The sequence below is a fragment of the Rhopalosiphum padi genome, chromosome 3, assembly GCF_020882245.1.
Source record: "Rhopalosiphum padi isolate XX-2018 chromosome 3, ASM2088224v1, whole genome shotgun sequence".
Classification (NCBI taxonomy): domain Eukaryota; kingdom Metazoa; phylum Arthropoda; class Insecta; order Hemiptera; family Aphididae; genus Rhopalosiphum; species Rhopalosiphum padi.
In genome coordinates this window covers 30202748-30225638 of record NC_083599.1, presented here as the reverse complement: position 1 = coordinate 30225638, position 22891 = coordinate 30202748, and the positions used below count along the sequence as shown (strand labels likewise).

The 22891-nt window shown below is 24.7% G+C and overlaps 1 protein-coding gene, 1 long non-coding RNA gene and 1 pseudogene across 2 annotated transcripts; 1 reads left to right on the top strand and 2 right to left on the bottom strand.

Annotated features, from left to right (window-relative positions):
- The first annotated feature begins 1751 nt into the window (after positions 1-1751).
- Positions 1752-3350, top strand: LOC132924525 (inhibitor of growth protein 4-like). Its single transcript, XM_060988890.1, has 6 exons — positions 1752-1937; positions 1996-2234; positions 2297-2405; positions 2481-2585; positions 2656-2906; positions 3086-3350. Exons 1-6 carry the CDS (start codon positions 1901-1903, stop codon positions 3185-3187), a joined length of 843 nt encoding a protein of 280 aa, XP_060844873.1. The 5' UTR covers positions 1752-1900; the 3' UTR covers positions 3188-3350.
- A 118-nt stretch (positions 3351-3468) lies between these two features.
- Positions 3469-4468, bottom strand: LOC132923979 (beta-1,3-galactosyltransferase 6-like; annotated as a pseudogene).
- Positions 4469-5195: 727 nt separating this feature from the next.
- On the bottom strand, positions 5196-8643 carry LOC132926898 (uncharacterized). Its single transcript, XR_009661553.1, has 3 exons — positions 8504-8643; positions 8311-8439; positions 5196-5431 (listed from the first exon to the last, which is right to left on the bottom strand). It is a non-coding gene; the product is annotated as an uncharacterized LOC132926898 (long non-coding RNA).
- Between the last annotated feature and the right edge of the window lie 14248 nt (positions 8644-22891).

Genomic DNA, 22891 nt, shown 5'->3' with positions numbered 1-22891 from the left:
GGGAAAAATTATGAAAAATGATAAACGGTCCAAAAATTATTGGCCTTCCCCTTGTAGAAATATTTTAGCTACTTGCCTGCTCATTAGGTACACGGTACACCACCGTCTCATGTAGACACAAATTAATTTGTTTTATTACAGAATGACATGTTGTTATATACTCTTTCGGTTAAGGCCAAAAGGTATATATATGTTGTAAAAGAGTTCGTTCACTTATGGTTTGTATTCAAAACACTACACAAAATCTGTTTAACTTTAAGAAAATATTTTATTAATTATTTTATTATAAGAATATTTAAACAACACAGTATCATACGAATCGGCTACTTATTCACGACTTATTTGCTTATTCTACGTTCTTGTCTTGGCGACGCAGTCGCTTGCAAAAAGAATACACATATTGCTTACACTACTATATTATTGTATAATATGCTTACTAATCTAAAGTGTGTGTGCAAGGGTTCCTAACAATGTCAAACATTTAAAATAGCCTAAAATAAGAAGGTATAAAATAAATAGTTAACGACAATAAAATTCATGTACGAAATACGAATAATACTATAATAGAGATTACATCGCGCGCAGACTGAGTAGGTTCCTATAGTTATTTCGTAAAAGCATGCACATAAGTGCTAGCTAGTACACGATGAAAATAAAAAAATCATTTTATAAACAACTAGCTAAAAACGATCAACTATTGAATACCTACCAATAAAATCGTATTATTGCAACATATAAGGTTACAGCCACTAAACATATATATTAATAGGTAGGTTTATGTATAATATTTCTAGGTCTTAAATGGTCAATGTTTCTTTTTTTTAATTAATAATATATTTACGCATTTATATTTATTTGTGTGTGTGTGTGTGTGTGTGTACGAATGAGGGAATTATCGTTATTTTCTTGTGAAGACTAAGAATGATAGTATAAACTTATATCCCAATTCCACCCCAGAACCAATTCTAAACTACGCCACCGGGAATATGGTTTTATTAAATACAATTACACACGCCAAGAAATAGCTGTTTACGAAGAAAATCTATTGGACATGGACAATGTGATAAAATTAGCTGATGGTAGACTACAGTTGACACTGAGGTCTGAGAGAAGCAGCTAGTAATTATTCGGTTGCGGGCCCTTGAAAGTACCAGCGTTGCTATTGCAAGACTGGTTATAATAATAAGCATTGTGCTTGCCGTGGGGCTGAACAATTATGTAATAGTAAATGTCATGGCAGTATAACTTGTAAAAATAAATAAAAAATAATAATGCATTTTTTCTCTTTTTAAAAATACAACCTACTTGAGATTCACTTGCATATCTGATGATCTATAACAACAAATACCTGTGTATTTAATCATTAACGTGATTATCCGGTTTATAACGATAATCACTTGTGTATTTGGTAAATAACGTTAATAACATGTGAATAATGTTAATTTTCATTTAACATAATTTACCGTAACATATATATATATAATTTTATTTAATTAGGTGTTTGGGTATAAAGTATAAACCGTCTAAATAAATAAAATATAAATGTCGTTTGACTCGACTAATAATTGGCTTATTTGAAAATTAGAAATGTTTGAAATGTTGTATTCGTACAGTGTTGCCAAACTTGGCTTATTTATTTGTACGTTTATTGTTTATACGGTCATCGGGCAGTTACATAATATCATTGTTATATCAAAATGGTGTGATTCACGTCTTATTCACTAAAAATATTATCAAAAATATAAACAGAAGAAATTTATATTTTATAAGGCACTTTCTGTAAAAGTTGATCAAACACATAAAATTCCCGTTTGTTTTAGTATACAAGTATACAAGTATAAGTATACTTATACTTATTTTTTTCTTCAATAATTCTCAGCCGAATCATAAAATAATAAAAATGACTTCTGCTCTTAACTTGAAACACTATCTGAACAGTAAGTTTTTTTTTTTGATTTTGCAATTAAACGATGTACTATCAAAGTTATATTTTAGATTTAGAGAATCTTCCTGTTGAGTTACAACGAAACTTCACTCTGATGAGAGATCTTGACTCCAGAGTTCAAGAATTAATGCGCAACATTGACAAACTGACAGACGATTATATGTCAAATTCCAAGGGATACACAGCAGATAAAAATCGCGAAATGATGACCAGCATACAACGTCAGTTTGACAAAGCGAAAGAATACAGTGATGATAAAGTTCAATTGTCTATACAAACTTATGAAATGGTATGTTGATTTTGAATTATTAACATTACCGTAAAAATGTTCTATTCCATTGTATCTTACAGGTAGATAAACATGTTAGAGAATTTGATTCAGATTTAGCACGCTTTGGAGCTGAAATTCAAGACAGAGCCATTAGTGCTACAAGAAATATAGAAGAAAATTCACAAAAACGTAGGTGTTCTGCATTATATCATATTATTATTCCAATAATGTATTTGGTCATTTCTTTATGTGTATTGCTTCCAGGAGAATGTAAAAAGATTAAAGACAAAGAAATTAAAAAGAAGAGTGCATCGAGTGAAGAAGAAACAGCTCCAAAAAAAACATCTAAAAAGAAACAACTGAAAAAAGGTTTGTGTACAACAAATTTTAGCCATATTTATGTTAATTTCTTCGTATAATAATTACCAAAATTTTTCAGGAGTTACAAAAACAACAAGTGCAGCACCTAATAAAACACCTTTAATTAATGTTGTCACTAATCCAACAAACCCTACAAATAGTGTAACCAGCGTTACAGTAGAAACTAGTTCCCTTACTGGTGCATTAGTTGGTGCCGGAGGTGCACACTCGGCTGAAGTATTAGATATGCCCGTTGATCCAAATGAGCCAACGTATTGTTTATGCAACCAAGTTTCTTATGGTGAAATGATTGGCTGTGATAATCCTGATGTAAGAACTTTAATTTTAATTTATTAATTATTTATGTATTTATCTTTTTTATTTTATAAAACAATTTATTAAATACCTACTTAAACCATTGAAAAAATAATAACAATCTTAATTTTTATTGTAAATATTGTTTCAATTTTTTATCATATTTTATTAATTGTGTACTTTTATTATTTTAGTGTCCTATTGAATGGTTCCACTTTGCATGTGTCAAATTAACTACCAAGCCTAAAGGAAAATGGTTCTGTCCTAAATGTATAACAGACAGGAAGAAAAAATAACACATATTAAAAATGATATAAGTTTTTTTTATTTTATTTATACATACATATAATGTATAATGTTATGTTCATTTTCTTACGGTATAAGAACAAATTATTGTAATTTGTAATATTTTCATGAATTGAAAACATAATAAGAATAAAATTTAATTTCAATATAAAATTGGTGTTGTTAATATATATATATATATATATATTTTATTCAAAACTGAAAACAAACTCCAATGTTCAAATGTATTATATTAATAATTACATCAGTCTTTTTATGTTGAAAAATGTATTCATGGAATTAAAGACAAATTTCTAACACAACATTTAGATGGCATCACTGACCAGTTATATTTGTAGGAAGCCATATTTTTTAACTCTCTATCACATAGTTCTCCAGTCTGAATAATGTTTGACCAGTGCAGTCTCATCATTTCAGGACTATGTTTATGTGTTAATAAATAATCATTTTGACATCATTGTGTGTCTAATCACCGGTCATGTTTTCTAGTAATATTTAATGGACTTACCAAAGCGCCAACCGAAACACCTTCTCTTTTTAGGATAGTTAATCAATCATTTTAATAAAACCATTATAATTGGTTAGCTATTACATAATGAATTTGCTAAACTTAATATCAATATTTTCTCTTATTACTTTATATTATGCTACTATGATCAACTTACCTTAAGTAATCGCGATTCTTCAATATTTAGAAGTTAAGATCTTTGGATAAAACATAGCCTCCTCCCAAAGCATACAGTAAATAACTATCACATGCAATCCAATCAGTTTATTTAAATTAACCTCTTATTTTTAATATTTGCATTACCATCAAAATATCCCCAGTAGAACCTTTTTTTAGGCTTATGTTCTACCTCATTGACAATTAATAACACATTGTCAAAAAGAATCACCATCACATTTTAACAGATAATCAAAGTTTATATTATGATATATTCACCAGAAAATGATGCTATTAATTTATGAGTGAGAAGTTTATACTCATTCTTTTCAATAAGTCTTCATGAACTAGCTTTTCAACATTTATAGATTTGTCTTTTGATACAAAAAAAAGTATTTTAAAGTCTCCTTTTGTTTGAGCCCGTGTTTCACATATAGCATCTTTACGATAAATATTTTTTTACCGCAGATATGACAAGTAAAAGCAACTTAATTCTAAAATACATTTAGAGAAATGTTTTTAAAAAGAACAACATTAATATGTATCCTAGAATGAATGAAAAACTTGCATGGAAATAGTATGTAAGGCGTTTTTTATGCAGTAACATTTGTTTCTAAGTAATGCCCACTTAAAATATTTAACTAAAATCAAAAAATATTCAAAATAATAAATAACAAAACATTAAAAAAAATAAAAATGAGGTGTTTCATAACATTGAGGTGTTTGACATAAAAATTAAGGGACCAAAAAAAATTAATTAAAAGTATGTAAGAGTAATTAACAAATTATGAGCTATGAGCATTGAGCACTGTGAAAAGTGTGAAATGAATATTAAATGGATGGAAAAATTTAAATCTATTCTACCATCATGATAGGTAGTAGGTACTATCTTAATGTAATATCTACAAATGTCGAATAATTCCTTGTTTATCTACACTTGAATGCACATTATGCTCGAAAAATGTCAAAATGTATTTATCACTGTTGTGATAACAAACAGTCTTCTTTAGTATAATTGTATTTTTTTGTTTAAACATTGAAACGCAAAAACTTTTTCTAGTAGAAAATATGTTCCCATCTTCGTCAAACAACCTAAAAAGAGGTATTGTTCAATATAGTATGACATTACTATTCTTCAAAAATAATTCTGTGTTTGAACATAATAATATGAAATTATAATTGAATAAATCATCGTAACACATCTATTGAAACTTGACAATTTAAATTAAATCACTTTGGGTTATGGTTAAAGTAAAACCTATTAATGAAATAAATGTAGTAAATAATATTAAAAGATTTATATAGCTAAGGCAAGTATTATGAATTAACATTACAAGCTAATGGTTTTTCCCAAACCTTTATTCAGACTTTTAACAAATTTTCAATTGTTACACTACTATTAATTTACTATCAATTACATTCAAAAATCATTTAACGTACATTGCATAAAACCTATATAATTATCAGTATCTTCCAGTTAATTTTCAATGTAAGATGATGATACTTTCCCAAGTGGTATGAATGCAAAGTCATGTCTCAGCAAGCCTTGAGTGATCAGCTGTACTACCATCTAAAAAAAAGTAGTCGATTAAATAAGTATAATAGTTGGAGAAACAATAATTATGATAAATAATAAAAGAAAGTACAAATCTACCAGATGTTTTTTTTTCAATATGAAATACATATGAATTTTTAAAATTTGTCTAAATTATCATATAAAAACACGTTTTATATTGTTTATGAAGTATAAGCTTAAGTGAAATTAATGAAAGTTAATAATAATAAATTAGAATTTCTTGCTTAATCTAATGGTCTTAGTATGATGACACTAACATGAGAATTGAGTGATTTATAAGCAGTTAAAAATATGGATTTGTAATATTTGACTAAATTATCATATAAAAACACGTTTTATAATGTTTATGAAGTATAATCTTAAGTGAAATAATGAAAGATAATAATAATAAATTTGAATTTCTTGCTTAATCTAATGGTCAGAGTTTGATGACACTAACATGAGAATTAAGTGTTCTATAAGGAGTTAAAAATATGAATTTTTAATATTTGTCTAAATTATCATATAAAAACACGTATTAAGGTGTTTATGAAGTATAAGCTTAAGTGAAATTAATGAAAGTTAATAATAATAAATTATAATTTCTTGCTTAATCTAATGGTCTGAGCTTGAAAACATTAACATGAGAATTGAGTGTTCTATAAGGAGTTAAAAATATGAATTTTTAATATTTGTCTAAATTATCATATAAAAGCACGTATTAAAGTGTTATGAAGTATAAGCTTTAATTAAATAAGTGAATGTAAAAAATAGAAAATTAGAATTTCTTGCTTAATCTAATGGTCTGAGCTTGAAAACATTAACATGAGAATTAAGTGTTCTATAAGGAGTTAAAAATATGAATTTTTAATATTTGTCTAAATTATCATATAAAAACACGTATTAAGGTGTTTATGAAGTATAAGCTTAAGTGAAATTAATGAAAGTTAATAATAATAAATTATAATTTCTTGCTTAATCTAATGGTCTGAGCTTGAAAACATTAACATGAGAATTGAGTGTTCTATAAGTAGTTAAAAATATGAATTTGTAATATTTGACTAAATTATCATATAAAAACACGTATTAAGGTGTTTATGAAGTATAAGCTTAAGTGAAATTAATGAAAGTTAATAATAATAAATTATAATTTCTTGCGTAATCTAATGGTCTGAGCTTGAAAACATTAACATGAGAATTGAGTGTTCTATAAGGAGTAAAAAATATGAATTTTTAATATTTGTCTAAATTATCATATAAAAACACGTATTAAGGTGTTTATGAAGTATAAGCTAAAGTGAAATTAATGAAAGTTAATAATAATTAATTATAATTTCTTGCTTAATCTAATGGTATGAGCTTGAAAACATTAACATGAGAATTGAGTGTTCTATAAGGAGTTAAAGATATGAATTTTTAATATTTGTCTAAATTATCATATAAAAACACGTATTAAAGTGTTATTAAGTATAAGCTTTAATTAAATAAGTGAATGTAAAAAAGAGAAAATTAGAATTTCTTGCTTAATCTAATGGTCTTAGTATGATGACACTAACATGAGAATTGAGTGATTAATAAGCAATTAAAAATATGAATTTGTAATTTTTGTCTAAATTATCATATAAAAACATGTTTTATAGTGTAAGTGAAGTAAAAGCTTAAATTAAATAATTGAAAGTTAATAATAGAAAATTAGAAATCTTTTATGATTCTAATGGTCTGAGCTTGAAAACATTAACATGAGAATTGAGTGTTCTATAAGGAATTAAAAATATGAATTTGTAATATTTGACTAAATTATCTTATAAAAACACTTTTTAACGTGTTTATGAAGTATAAGCTTAAGTGAAATTAATGAAAGTTAATAATAATAAATTAGAATTTCTTGCTTAATCTAATGGTCTTAGTATGATGACACTAACATGAGAATTGAGTGATTAATAAGCAGTTAAAAATATGAATTTGTAATTTTTGTTTAAATTATCATATAAAAACATGTTTTATAGTGTAAGTGAAGTAAAAGCTTAAATTAAATAATTGAAAGTTAATAATAGAAAATTAGAAATCTTTTATGAATCTAATGGTCAGAGTTTGATGACACTAGCATGAGAATTGAGTGTTCTATAAGGAATTAAAAATATGAATTTGTAATATTTGACTAAATTATCATATAAAAACATGTTTTATAGTGTAAGTGAAGTATAAGCTTAAGTGAAATTAATGAAAGTTAATATTAATAAATTATAATTTCTTGCTTAATCTAATGGTCTGAGCTTGAAAACATTGACATGAGAAATGAGTGTTCTATAAGCAGTTAAAAATATGAATTTGTAATATTTGACTAAATTATCTTATAAAAACACATTTTAAGGTGTTATTAAGTATAAGGTTTAATTAAATAATTGAATGTAAAAAATAGAAAATTAGAATTTCTTGCTTAATCTAATGGTCTTAGTATGATGACACTTACATGAGAATTGAGTGATTTATAAGTAGTGAAAAATATGAATTTGTAATATTTGACTAAATTATCATATAAAAACATGTTTTATAGTGTAAGTGAAGTAAAAGCCTAAATTAAATAATTGAAAGTTAATAATAGAAAATTAGAAATCTTTTATGAATCTAATGGTCAGAGTTTGATGACACTAACATGAGAATTGAGTGTTCTATAAGGAATTAAAAATATGAATTTGTAATATTTGACTAAATTATCTTATAAAAACATGTTTTATAGTGTTTATGAAGTATAAGCTTAAATGATATTAATGAAAATTATTAATAGAAAATTTGTATAATTTTCTTAATCTAATGGTCAGAGTTTCTTGGCACTAACTTTTTGTTACACTAATGTTAATTTACTATCAATTACATTCGATAACCATTAAACGTACATTGCATAAAACCATTAATATTATCAGTATTTTCTAGTCCATTTTCCACGTAGGACATTGATACTTTCCGAAGTGGTAGAAATTTGAATTCATGTCTCAATATGCATCGAGTGTTCTTTATACTGCCATCTGAAAAAATTTAGTCAGTTAAATTTGTAAAATAATTGGAGGATAAAATGTCACTACAACACACCATAAGGTGAACGAAAATCTTTTTATGACAACTAGTGTGTGGGAAACACTGAATAATTTAGAATTTAAAACAATCAAACAAAAACTAAAAGACAAACTACACTCATAATAGAAAATATTTGAAAAAATTTTAGTTCAAACATAAATACAAATAAAAATGTATAAATGCAAAAAGATATGAAATATAATCATTAAACAGGTGATAAGACACATTAATTATGATAAGCAATCAAAGACATTAAAAATCTACCAGATGTTTTGTTGAATTTGAATGTAAAATAATTTTATCATATAAATACAATCATAGGATAATATAAAATTGACTGTTTGCAATATCATATGACATTACTATTCTTCATAAATAATTCTGATTTGAACATAATAATATGATATTATAATTGAATAAATCATCGTAACACATCTAATGAAACTTGACAATTTAAATAAAATCACTTTGGGTTATGGTATAAGTAAAACCAATTAATGAAATAAATGTAGTAAATAATATTAAAAGATTTTTATAGCTAAGGCAAGTATTATGAATTAAAATTACAAGCTAATGGTGTTTCCCAAACCTTTATTCAGACTTTTAACAAATTTTCGATTGTTACACTACTATTAATTTACTATCAATTACATTCAATAATCATTTAACGTACATTGCATAAAACCTATATAATTAAAAGTATCTTCCAGTTAATTTTCAATGCAAGATGATAATACGTCGATTAAATAAGTATAATAGTTGGAGAAACTATAATTATGATAAATAATAAAAGAAAGTACAAATCTACCAGATGTTTTTTGTCAATATGAAATACATATGAATTTTTAATATTTGTTTAAATTATCATATAAAAACACGTTTTATATTGTTTATGAAGTATAAGCTTAAGTGAAATTAATGAAAGTTAATAATAATAAATTAGAATTTCTTGCTTAATCTAATGGTCTTAGTATGATGACACTAACATGAGAATTGAGTGATTAATAAGCAGTTAAAAATATGAATTTGTAATTTTTGTTTAAATTATCATATAAAAACATGTTTTATAGTGTAAGTGAAGTAAAAGCTTAAATTAAATAATTGAAAGTTAATAATAGAAAATTAGAAATCTTTTATGAATCTAATGGTCAGAGTTTGATGACACTAACATGAGAATTGAGTGTTCTATAAGGAATTAAAAATATGAATTTGTAATATTTGACTAAATTATCATATAAAAAACATGTTTTATAGTGTAAGTGAAGTATAAGCTTAAGTGAAATTAATGAAAGTTAATATTAATAAATTATAATTTCTTGCTTAATCTAATGGTCTGAGCTTGAAAACATTGACATGAGAAATGAGTGTTCTATAAGCAGTTAAAAATAGGAATTTGTAATATTTGACTAAATTATCTTATAAAAACACGTTTTAAGGTGTTATTAAGTATAAGCTTTAAGTAAATAATTGAATGTAAAAAATAGAAAATTAGAATTTCTTGCTTAATCTAATGGTCTTAGTATGATGACACTTACATGAGAATTGAGTGATTTATAAGCAGTGAAAAATATGAATTTGTAATATTTGACTAAATTATCTTATAAAAAACATGTTTTATAGTGTTTAAGAAGTATAAGCTTAAATGATATTAATGAAAAATAATAATAGAAAATTTGTATAATTTTCTTAATCTAATGGTCAGAGTTTCTTGGCACTAACATGAGAATTGAGTGTTCTATAAGGAATTAAAAATATGAATTTGTAATATTTGACTAAATTATCATATAAAAACATGTTTTATAGTGTAAGTGAAGTATAAGCTTAAGTGAAATTAATGAAAGTTAATATTAATAAATTATAATTTCTTGCTTAATCTAATGGTCTGAGCTTGAAAACATTGACATGAGAAATGAGTGTTCTATAAGCAGTTAAAAATATGAATTTGTAATATTTGACTAAATTATCTTATAAAAACACATTTTAAGGTGTTATTAAGTATAAGGTTTAATTAAATAATTGAATGTAAAAAATAGAAAATTAGAATTTCTTGCTTAATCTAATGGTCTTAGTATGATGACACTTACATGAGAATTGAGTGATTTATAAGTAGTGAAAAATATGAATTTGTAATATTTGACTAAATTATCATATAAAAACATGTTTTATAGTGTAAGTGAAGTAAAAGCCTAAATTAAATAATTGAAAGTTAATAATAGAAAATTAGAAATCTTTTATGAATCTAATGGTCAGAGTTTGATGACACTAACATGAGAATTGAGTGTTCTATAAGGAATTAAAAATATGAATTTGTAATATTTGACTTAATTATCTTATAAAAACATGTTTTATAGTGTTTATGAAGTATAAGCTTAAATGATATTAATGAAAATTATTAATAGAAAATTTGTATAATTTTCTTAATCTAATGGTCAGAGTTTCTTGGCACTAACTTTTTGTTACACTAATGTTAATTTACTATCAATTACATTCGATAACCATTAAACGTACATTGCAAAAAAACCATTAATATTATCAGTATTTTTCTAGTCCATTTTCCACGTAGGACATTGATACTTTCCGAAGTGGTAGAAATTTGAATTCATGTCTCAATATGCATCGAGTGTTCTTTATACTGCCATCTGAAAAAATTTAGTCAGTTAAATTTGTAAAATAATTGGAGGATAAAATGTCACTACAACACACCATAAGGTGAACGAAAATCTTTTTATGACAACTAGTGTGTGGGAAACACTGAATAATTTAGAATTTAAAACAATCAAACAAAAACTAAAAGACAATTATGGGTATTTTATGGATGTAGTGACGTCATTTATGGACTTTTTAAGGAATTTTATGGATTTTTACCACATTTTAATGTAGTTAATGACGATTTTTAATGATTTTTCACGAATTTTATGGATTTTTACCACTTTTTAATGTAGTTAATGACGATTTTTAATGATTTTTCACGAATTTTATTGATTTCTCACCACTTTTTAATGTAGTTAATGACGATTTTTAATGATTTTTCACGAATTTTATGGATTTTTACCACTTTTTAATGTAGTTAATGACGATTTTTAATGATTTTTCACGAATTTTATGGATTTTTACCACTTTTTAATGTAGTTAATGACGATTTTTTAATGATGTTTCACGAATTTTATGGATTTTCACCACTTTTTAATGTAGTTAATGACGATTTTTAATGATTTTTCACGAATTTTATGGATTTTTACCACTTTTTAATGTACTAATTGAGTATTTTAATGATTTTTGAGGGTATTTTATGGATGTAGTGACGTCATTTATGGACTTTTTAAGGAATTTTATGGATTTTTACCACTTTTTAATGTAGTTAATGATGATTTTTAATGATTTTTCACGAATATTATGGATTTTCACCACTTTTTAATGTAGTTAATGACGATTTTTAATGATTTTTCACGAATTTTATGGATTTTTTACCACTTTTTAATGTACTAATTGAGTATTTTAATGATTTTTGAGGGTATTTTTTGGATGTAGTGACGTCATTTATGGACTTTTTAAGGAATTTTATGGATTTTTACCACTTTTTAATGTAGTTAATGACGATTTTTAATGATTTTTCACGAATTTTATGGATTTTCACCACTTTTTAATGTAGTTAATGAAGATTTTTAATGATTTTTCACGAATTTTATGGATTTTTTACCACTTTTTAATGTACTAATTGAGTATTTAAATGATTTTTGAGGGTATTTTATGGATGTAGTGACGTCATTTATGGACTTTTTAAGGAATTTTATGGATTTTTACCACTTTTTAATGTAGTTAATGACGATTTTTTAATGATGTTTCACGAATTTTAGGATTTTCACCACTTTTTAATGTAGTTAATGACGATTTTTTAATGATTTTTCACGAATTTTATGGATTTTTACCACTTTTTAATGTACTAATTGAGTATTTTATTGATTTTTGAGGGTATTTTATGGATGTAGTGACGTCATTTATGGACTTTTTAAGGAATTTTATGAATTTTTTACCACATTTTAATGTAGTTAATGACGATTTTTAATGATTTTTCACGAATTTTATGGATTTTTACCACTTTTTAATGTAGTTAATGACGATTTTAATGATTTTTCACGAATTTTATGATTTTCACCACTTTTTAATGTAGTTAATGACGATTTTTAATGATTTTTCACGAATTTTATGGATTTTTACCACTTTTTAATGTACTAATTGAGTATTTTAATGATTTTTGAGGGTATTTTATGGATGTAGTGACGTCATTTATGGACTTTTTAAGGAATTTTATGGATTTTTACCACTTTTTAATGTAGTTAATGATGATTTTTAATGATTTTTCACGAATATTATGGATTTTCACCACTTTTTAATGTAGTTAATGACGATTTTTAATGATTTTTCACGAATTTTATGGATTTTTACCACTTTTTAATGAACTAATTGAGTATTTTAATGATTTTTGAGGGAATTTTATGGATATAGTGACGTCATTTATGGACTTTTTAAGGAATTTTATGGATTTTTACCACTTTTTAATGTAGTTAATGACGATTTTTAATGATTTTTCACGAATTTTATGGATTTTCACCACTTTTTAATGTAGTTAATGAAGATTTTTAATGATTTTTTCACGAATTTTATGGATTTTTTACAACTTTTTAATGTACTAATTGAGTATTTTAATGATTTTTGAGGGTAATTTATGGATGTAGTGACGTCATTTATGGACTTTTTAAGGAATTTTATGGGATTTTTACCACTTTTTAATGTAGTTAATGACGATTTTTAATGATGTTTCACGAATTTTATGGATTTTCACCCCTTTTTATGTAGTTAATGACGATTTTTAATGATTTTTCACGAATTTTATGGATTTTTTACCACTTTTTAATGTAGTTAATGACGATTTTTAATGATGTTTCACGAATTTTATGGATTTTTAACCACTTTTTAATGTACTAATTGAGTATTTTAATGATTTTTGAGGGTATTTTATGGATGTAGTGACGTCATTTATGGACTTTTTAAGGAATTTTATGGATTTTTACCACATTTTAATGTAGTTAATGACGATTTTTAATGACGTTTCACGAATTTTATGGATTTTCACCCCTTTTTAGTAGTTAATGACGATTTTTAATGATTTTTTCACGAATTTTATGGATTTTTTTACCACTTTTTAATGTACTAATTGAGTATTTTAATGATTTTTGAGGGTATTTTATGGATGTAGTGACGTCATTTATGGACTTTTAAGGAATTTTATGGATTTTTACCACATTTTAATGTACGTTAATGACGATTTTTAATGATTTTTCACGAATTTTATGGTTTTTTACCACTTTTTAATGTAGTTAATGACGATTTTTAATGATTTTTCACGAATTTTATTGATTTTCACCACTTTTTAATGTAGTTAATGACGATTTTTAATGATTTTTCACGAATTTTATTGCTTTTCACCACTTTTTAATGTAGTTAATGACGATTTTTAATGATTTTTCACGAATTTTATGGATTTTTTACCACTTTTTAATGTACTAATTGAGTATTTTAATGATTTTTGAGGGTATTTTATGGATGTAAGTGACGTCATTTATGGACTTTTTAAGGAATTTTATGGATTTTTACCACTTTTTAATGTAGTGAATGATGATTTTTAATGATTTTTCACGAATATATGGATTTTCCACCACTTTTTAATGTAGTTAATGACGATTTTTTAATGATTTTTCACGAATTTTATGGATTTTTACCACTTTTTAATGTACTAATTGAGTATTTTAATGATTTTTGAGGGTATTTTATGGATGTAGTGACGTCATTTATGGACTTTTTAAGGAATTTTATGGATTTTTACCACATTTTAATGTAGTTAATGACGATTTTTAATGATTTTTCACGAATTTTATGGATTTTCACCACTTTTTAATGTAGTTAATGAAGATTTTTAATGATTTTTCACGAATTTTTATGGATTTTTACCACTTTTTAATGTACTAATTGAGTATTTAAATGATTTTTGAGGGTATTTTATGGATGTAGTGACGTCATTTATGGACTTTTTAAGGAATTTTATGGATTTTTTACCACTTTTTTAATGTAGTTAATGACGATTTTTAATGATGTTTCACGAATTTTATGGATTTTCACCACTTTTTAATGTAGTTAATGACGATTTTTAATGATTTTTTCACGAATTTTATGGATTTTTACCACTTTTTAATGTACTAATTGAGTATTTTATTGAGTTTTGAGGGTATTTTATGGATGTAGTGACGTCATTTATGGACTTTTTAAGGAATTTTATGAATTTTTACCACATTTTAATGTAGTTAATGACGATTTTTAATGATTTTTCACGAATTTTATGGATTTTTACCACTTTTTAATGTAGTTAATGACGATTTTTAATGATTTTTCACGAATTTTATTGATTTTCACCACTTTTTAATGTAGTTAATGACGATTTTTAATGATTTTTCACGAATTTTATGGATTTTTTACCACTTTTTAATGTAGTTAATGACGATTTTTAATGATTTTTCACGAATTTTATGGATTTTTACCACTTTTTAATGTAGTTAATGACGATTTTTAATGATGTTTCACGAATTTTATGGATTTTCACCACTTTTTAATGTAGTTAATGACGATTTTTAATGATGTTTCACGAATTTTATGGATTTTCACCACTTTTTAATGTAGTTAATGACGATTTTTAATGATTTTTCACGAATTTTATGGATTTTTACCACTTTTTATGTACTAATTGGAGTATTTTAATGGTTTTTGAGGGTATTTTATGGATTTTTACCACTTTTTAATGTACTAATTGAGTATTTTAATGATTTTTGAGGGAATTTTATGGATATAGTGACGTCATTTATGGACTTTTTAAGGAATTTTATGGATTTTTACCACTTTTTAATGTAGTTAATGACGATTTTTAATGATTTTTCACGAATTTTATGGATTTTCACCACTTTTTAATGTACTAATTGAGTATTTTAATGATCTTTGAGGGTATTTTATGGATGTAGTGACGTCATTTATGGACTATTTAAGGAATTTTATGGATTTTTACCACATTTTAATGTAATTAATGACGATTTTTAATGATTTTTCATGAATTTTATGGATTTTCACCACTATTTAATGTAGTTAATGACGATTTTTAATGATTTTTCACGAATTTTATGGATTTTCACCACTTTTTAATGTACTAATTGAGTATTTTAATGATTTTTGAGGGTATTTTATGGATGTAGTGACGTCATTTATGGACTTTTTAAGGAATTTTATTGATTTTTACCACTTTTTAATGTAGTTAATGACGATTTTTAATGATGGTTTCACGAATTTTATGGATTTTTTACCACTTTTTTAATGTACTAATTGAGTATTTTAATGATCTTTGAGGGTATTTTATGGATGTAGTGACGTCATTTATGGACTATTTAAGGAATTTTATGGATTTTTACCACTTTTTAATGTAGTTAATGACGATTTTTTATGATTTTTCACGAATTTTATGGATTTTCACCACTTTTTTAATGTACTAATGAGTATTTTAATGATCTTTGAGGGTATTTTATGGATGTAGTGACGTCATTTATGGACTTTTTAAGGAATTTTATGGATTTTTACCACTTTTTAATGTAGTTAATGATGATTTTTAATGATTTTTCACGAATATTATGGATTTTCACCACTTTTTTAATGTAGTTAATGACGATTTTTAATGATTTTTCACGAATTTTATGGATTTTTACCACTTTTTAATGAACTAATTGAGTATTTTAATGATTTTTGAGGGAAATTTTATGGATATAGTGACGTCATTTATGGACTTTTTAAGGAATTTTATGGATTTTTTACCACTTTTTTAATGTAGTTAATGACGATTTTTAATGATTTTTCACGAATTTTATGGATTTTCTCACCACTTTTTTAATGTAGTTAATGAAGATTTTTTATGATTTTTCACGAATTTTATGGATTTTTACAACTTTTTAATGTACTAATTGAGTATTTTAATGATTTTTGAGGGTATTTTATGGATGTAGTGACGTCATTTATGGACTTTTTAAGGAATTTTATGGATTTTTACCACTTTTTAATGTAGTTAATGACGATTTTTAATGATGTTTCACGAATTTTATGGATTTTCACCCCCTTTTTATGTAGTTAATGACGATTTTTTAATGATTTTTCACGAATTTTTATGGATTTTTACCACTTTTTTATGTAGTTAATGACGATTTTTAATGATGTTTCACGAATTTTATGGATTTTTACCACTTTTTAATGTACTAATTGAGTATTTTAATGATTTTTGAGGGGTATTTTATGGGTGTAGTGACGTCATTTATGGACTTTTTAAGGAATTTTATGGATTTGTTACCACGATTTTAATGTAGTTAATGACGATTTTTAATGACGTTTCACGAATTTTATGGATTTTCACCCCCCTTTTTATGTAGTTAATGACGATTTTTAATGATTTTTCACGAATTTTATGGATTTTTACCACTTTTTTAATGTACTAATTGAGTATTTTAATGATTTTTGAGGGTATTTTATGGATGTAGTGACGTCATTTATGGACTTTTTAAGGAATTTTATGGATTTTTACCACATTGTAATGTAGTTAATGACGATTTTTAATGATTTTTCACGAATTTTATGGTTTTTTTACCACTTTTTAATGTAGTTAATGACGATTTTTTAATGATTTTTTCACGAATTTTATTGATTTTCACCACTTTTTAATGTAGTTAATGACGATTTTTAATGATTTTTCACGAATTTTATTGATTTTCACCACTTTTTAATGTAGTTAATGACGATTTTTAATGATTTTTCACGAATTTTATGGATTTTTACCACTTTTTAATGTACTAATTGAGTATTTTAATGATTTTTGAGGGTATTTTATGGATGTAGTGACGTCATTTATGGACTTTTTAAGGAATTTTATGGATTTTTTACCACTTTTTAATGTAGTGAATGATGATTTTTAATGATTTTTCACGAATATTATGGATTTTCCACCACTTTTTAATGTAGTTAATGACGATTTTTAATGATTTTTCACGAATTTTATGGATTTTTACCACTTTTTAATGTACTAATTGAGTATTTTAATGATTTTTGAGGGTATTTTATGGATGTAGTGACGTCATTTATGGACTTTTTAAGGAATTTTATGGATTTTTACCCACATTTTAATGTAGTTAATGACGATTTTTAATGATTTTTCACGAATTTTATGGATTTTCACCACTTTTTAAGTGATGTTAATGAAGATTTTTAATGATTTTTTCACGAATTTTATGGATTTTTTACCACTTTTTTAATGTACTAATTGAGTATTTAAATGATTTTTGAGGGTATTTTATGGATGTAGTGACGTCATTTATGGACTTTTTAAGGAATTTTATGGATTTTTACCACTTTTTAATGTAGTTAATGACGATTTTTAATGATGTTTCACGAATTTTATGGATTTTCACCACTTTTTAATGTAGTTAATGACGATTTTTAATGATTTTTCACGAATTTTATGGATTTTTACCACTTTTTAATGTACTAATTGAGTATTTTTATTGATTTTTGAGGGTATTTTATGGATGTAGTGACGTCATTTATGGACTTTTTAAGGAATTTTATGAATTTTTACCACATTTTAATGTAGTTAATGACGATTTTTAATGATTTTTCACGAATTTTATGGATTTTTACCACTTTTTAATGTAGTTAATGACGATTTTTAATGATTTTTCACGAATTTTATTGATTTTCACCACTTTTTAATGTAGTTAATGACGATTTTTATGATTTTTCACGAATTTTATGGATTTTTACCACTTTTTAATGTAGTTAATGACGATTTTTAATGATTTTTCACGAATTTTATGGATTTTTACCACTTTTTAATGTAGTTAATGACGATTTTTAATGATGTTTCACGAATTTTATGGATTTTCACCACTTTTTAATGTAGTTAATGACGATTTTTAATGATGTTTCACGAATTTTATGGATTTTCACCCCACTTTTTAATGTAGTTAATGACGATTTTTAATGATTTTTCACGAATTTTATGGATTTTTTACCACTTTTTAATGTACTAATTGAGTATTTTAATGGTTTTTGAGGGTATTTTATGGATTTTTACCACTTTTTAATGTACTAATTGAGTATTTTAATGATTTTTGAGGGAATTTTATGGATATAGTGACGTCATTTATGGACTTTTTAAGGAATTTTATGGATTTTTACCACTTTTTAATGTAGTTAATGACGATTTTTAATGATTTTTCACGAATTTTATGGATTTTCACCACTTTGTTAATGTAGTTAATGAAGATTTTTAATGATTTTTTCACGAATTTTATGGATTTTTACAACTTTTTAATGTACTAATTGAGTATCTTTAATGATTTTTGAGGGTATTTTATGGAGTTAGTGGACGTCATATCTGGACTTTTTAAGGTATTTTATGAATTTACACCGTTTTTTGATGTAGTTAATGACGATTTTTAAGATTTTTCACGAATTATATAGATTTCTCACCACTTTTTTAATGTAGTTAATGACGAATTTAATGATTTTTAATGAATTTTATGGATTTTTTACCACTTTTTAATGTAGTTAATGACGATTTTTAATGATTTTTCACGAATTTTATTGATTTTCACCACTTTTTAATGTAGTTAATGACGATTTTTAATGATTTTTCACGAATTTTATGGATTTTCACCACTTTTTAATGTAGTTAATGACGATTTTTAATGATTTTTCACGAATTTTATGGATTTTTTACCACTTTTTAATGTACTAATTGAGTATTTTATTGATTTTTGAGGGTATTTTATGGATGTAGTGGACGTCATTTATGGACTTTTTAAGGAATTTTATGGATTTTTTACCACATTTTAATGTAGTTAATGACGATTTTTAATGATTTTTCACGAATTTTATGGATTCTTACCACTTTTTAATGTAGTTAATGACGATTTTTAATGATTTTTCACGAATTTTATGGATTTTTACCACTTTTTAATGTAGTTAATGACGATTTTTAATGATTTTTCACGAATTTTATGGATTTTTACCACTTTTTAATGTAGTTAATGACGATTTTTAATGATGTTTCACGAATTTTATGGATTTTCACCACTTTTTAATGTAGTTAATGACGATTTTTAATGATTTTTCACGAATTTTATGGATTTTTACCACTTTTTAATGTACTAATTGAGTATTTTAATGATTTTTGAGGGTATTTTATGGATGTAGTGACGTCATTTATGGACTTTTTAAGGAATTTTATGGATTTTTACCACTTTTTAATGTAGTTAATGACGATTTTTAATGATGTTTCACGAATTTTATGGATTTTTCACCACTTTTTTAATGTAGTTAATGACGATTTTTAATGATTTTTCATGAATTTTATGGATTTTTACCACTTTTTAATGTACTAATTGAGTATTTTAATGATTTTTGAGGGTATTTTATGGATGTAGTGACGTCATTTATGGACTTTTTAAGGAATTTTATGGATTTTTACCACTTTTTAATGTAGTTTAATGACGATTTTTAATGATGTTTCACGAATTTTATGGATTTTCACCACTTTTTAATGTAGTTAATGACGATTTTTAATGATTTTTCACGAATTTTATGGATTTTTTACCCACTTTTTAATGTACTAATTGAGTATTTTAATGATTTTTGAGGGTATTTTATGGATGTAGTGACGTCATTTATGGACTTTTTAAGGAATTTTATGGATTTTTACCACTTTTTAATGTAGTTAATGACGATTTTTAAAGATTTTTCACGAATTATATAGATTTTCACCACTTTTTAATGTAGTTAATGACGATTTTTAATGATTTTTCACGAATTTTATGATTTTCACCACTTTTTAATGTAGTTAATGACGATTTTTAATGATTTTTCACGAATTTTATGGATTTTTACCACTTTTTAATGTAGTTAATGACGATTTTTAATGATTTTTCACGAATTTTATGGATTTTTACCACTTTTTAATGTACTAATTGAGTATTTTAATGATTTTTGAGGGTATTTTATGGATGTAGTGACGTCATTTATGGACTTTTTAAGGAATTTTATGGATTTTTACCACTTTTTAATGTAGTTAATGATGATTTTTTAATGATTTCTTCACGAATTTTATGGATTTTTACCACTTTTTAATGTACTAATTGAGTATTTAAATGATTTTTTGAGGGTATTTTATGGATGTAGTGACGTCATTTATGGACTTTTTAAGGAATTTTATGGATTTTTACCACTTTTTAATGTAGTTAATGACGATTTTTAATGATGTTTCACGAATTTTATGGATTTTCACCACTTTTTAATGTAGTTAATGACGATTTTTAATGAGTTTTTCACGAATTTTATGGATTTTTTACCACTTTTTAATGTACTAATTGAGTATTTTATTGATTTTTGAGGGTATTTTATGGGATGTAGTGGACGTCATTTATGGACTTTTTAAGGAATTTTATGAATTTTTACCACATTTTAATGTAGTTAATGACGATTTTTAATGATTTTTCACGAATTTTATGGATTTTTACCACTTTTTAATGTAGTTAATGACGATTTTTAATGATTTTTCACGAATTTTATTTGATTTTCACCACTTTTTAATGTAGTTAATGACGATTTTTAATGGATTTTTCACGAATTTTATGGAGTTTTTACCACTTTTTAATGTAGTTAATGACGATTTTTAATGATTTTTCACGAATTTTATGGATTTTTACCACTTTTTAATGTAGTTAATGACGATTTTTAATGATGTTTCACGAATTTTATGGATTTTCACCACTTTTTAATGTAGTTAATGACGATTTTTAATGATTTTTCACGAATTTTATGGATTTTCACCACTTTTTAATGTAGTTAATGACGATTTTTAATGATTTTTCACGAATTTTATGGATTTTTACCACTTTTTAATGTAGTTAATGACGATTTTTAATGATTTTTCACGAATTTTATGGATTTTTACCACTTTTTAATGTACTAATTGAGTATTTTAATGATTTTTTGAGGGTATTTTATGGATGTAGTGACGTCATTTATGGACTTTTTAAGGAATTTTATGGATTTTTTACCACTTTTTAATGTAGTTAATGACGATTTTTAATGATGTTTCACGAATTTTATGGATTTTTCACCCCTTTTTTATGTAGTTAATGACGATTTTTAATGATTTTTCACGAATTTTATGGATTTTTACCACTTTTTAATGTAGTTAATGACGATTTTTATGATGTTTCACGAATTTTATGGATTTTTACCACTTTTTAATGGTACTAATGAGTATTTTAATGATTTTTGAGGGTATTTTATGGATGTAGTGACGTCATTTATGGACTTTTTAAGGAATTTTATGGATTTTTTACCACATTTTAATGTAGTTAATGACGATTTTTAATGACGTTTCACGAATTTTATGGATTTTCCACCCCTTTTTATGTAGTTAATGACGATTTTTAATGATTTTTTCCACGAATTTTATGGATTTTTTACCACTTTTTATGTACTAATTGAGTATTTTAATGATTTTTGAGGGTATTTTATGGATGTAGTGACGTCATTTATGGACTTTTTAAGGAATTTTATGGATTTTTACCACATTTAAATGTAGTTACTGACGATTTTTAATGATTTTTTCACGAATTTTATGGTTTTTTTACCACTTTTTAATGTAGTTAATGACGATTTTTAATGATTTTTCACGAATTTTATTGATTTTCACCACTTTTTAATGTAGTTAATGACGATTTTTAATGATTTTTCACGAATTTTATTGATTTTTCACCACTTTTTAATGTAGTTAATGACGATTTTTAATGATTTTTCACGAATTTTATGGATTTTTACCACTTTTTAATGTACTAATTGAGTATTTTAATGATTTTTTGAGGGTATTTTATGGATGTAGTGACGTCATTTATGGACTTTTTAAGGAATTTTATGGATTTTTACCACTTTTTAATGTAGTGAATGATGATTTTTAATGATTTTTCACGAATATTATGGATTTTCACCACTTTTTAATGTAGTTAATGACGATTTTTAATGATTTTTCACGAATTTTATGGATTTTTTTACCACTTTTTAATGTACTAATTGAGTATTTTAATGATTTTTGAGGGTATTTTATGGATGTAGTGACGTCATTTATGGACTTTTTAAGGAATTTTATGGATTTTTTACCACATTTTAATGTAGTTAATGACGATTTTTAATGATTTTTCACGAATTTTATGGATTTTCACCACTTTTTAATGTAGTTAATGAAGATTTTAATGATTTTTCACA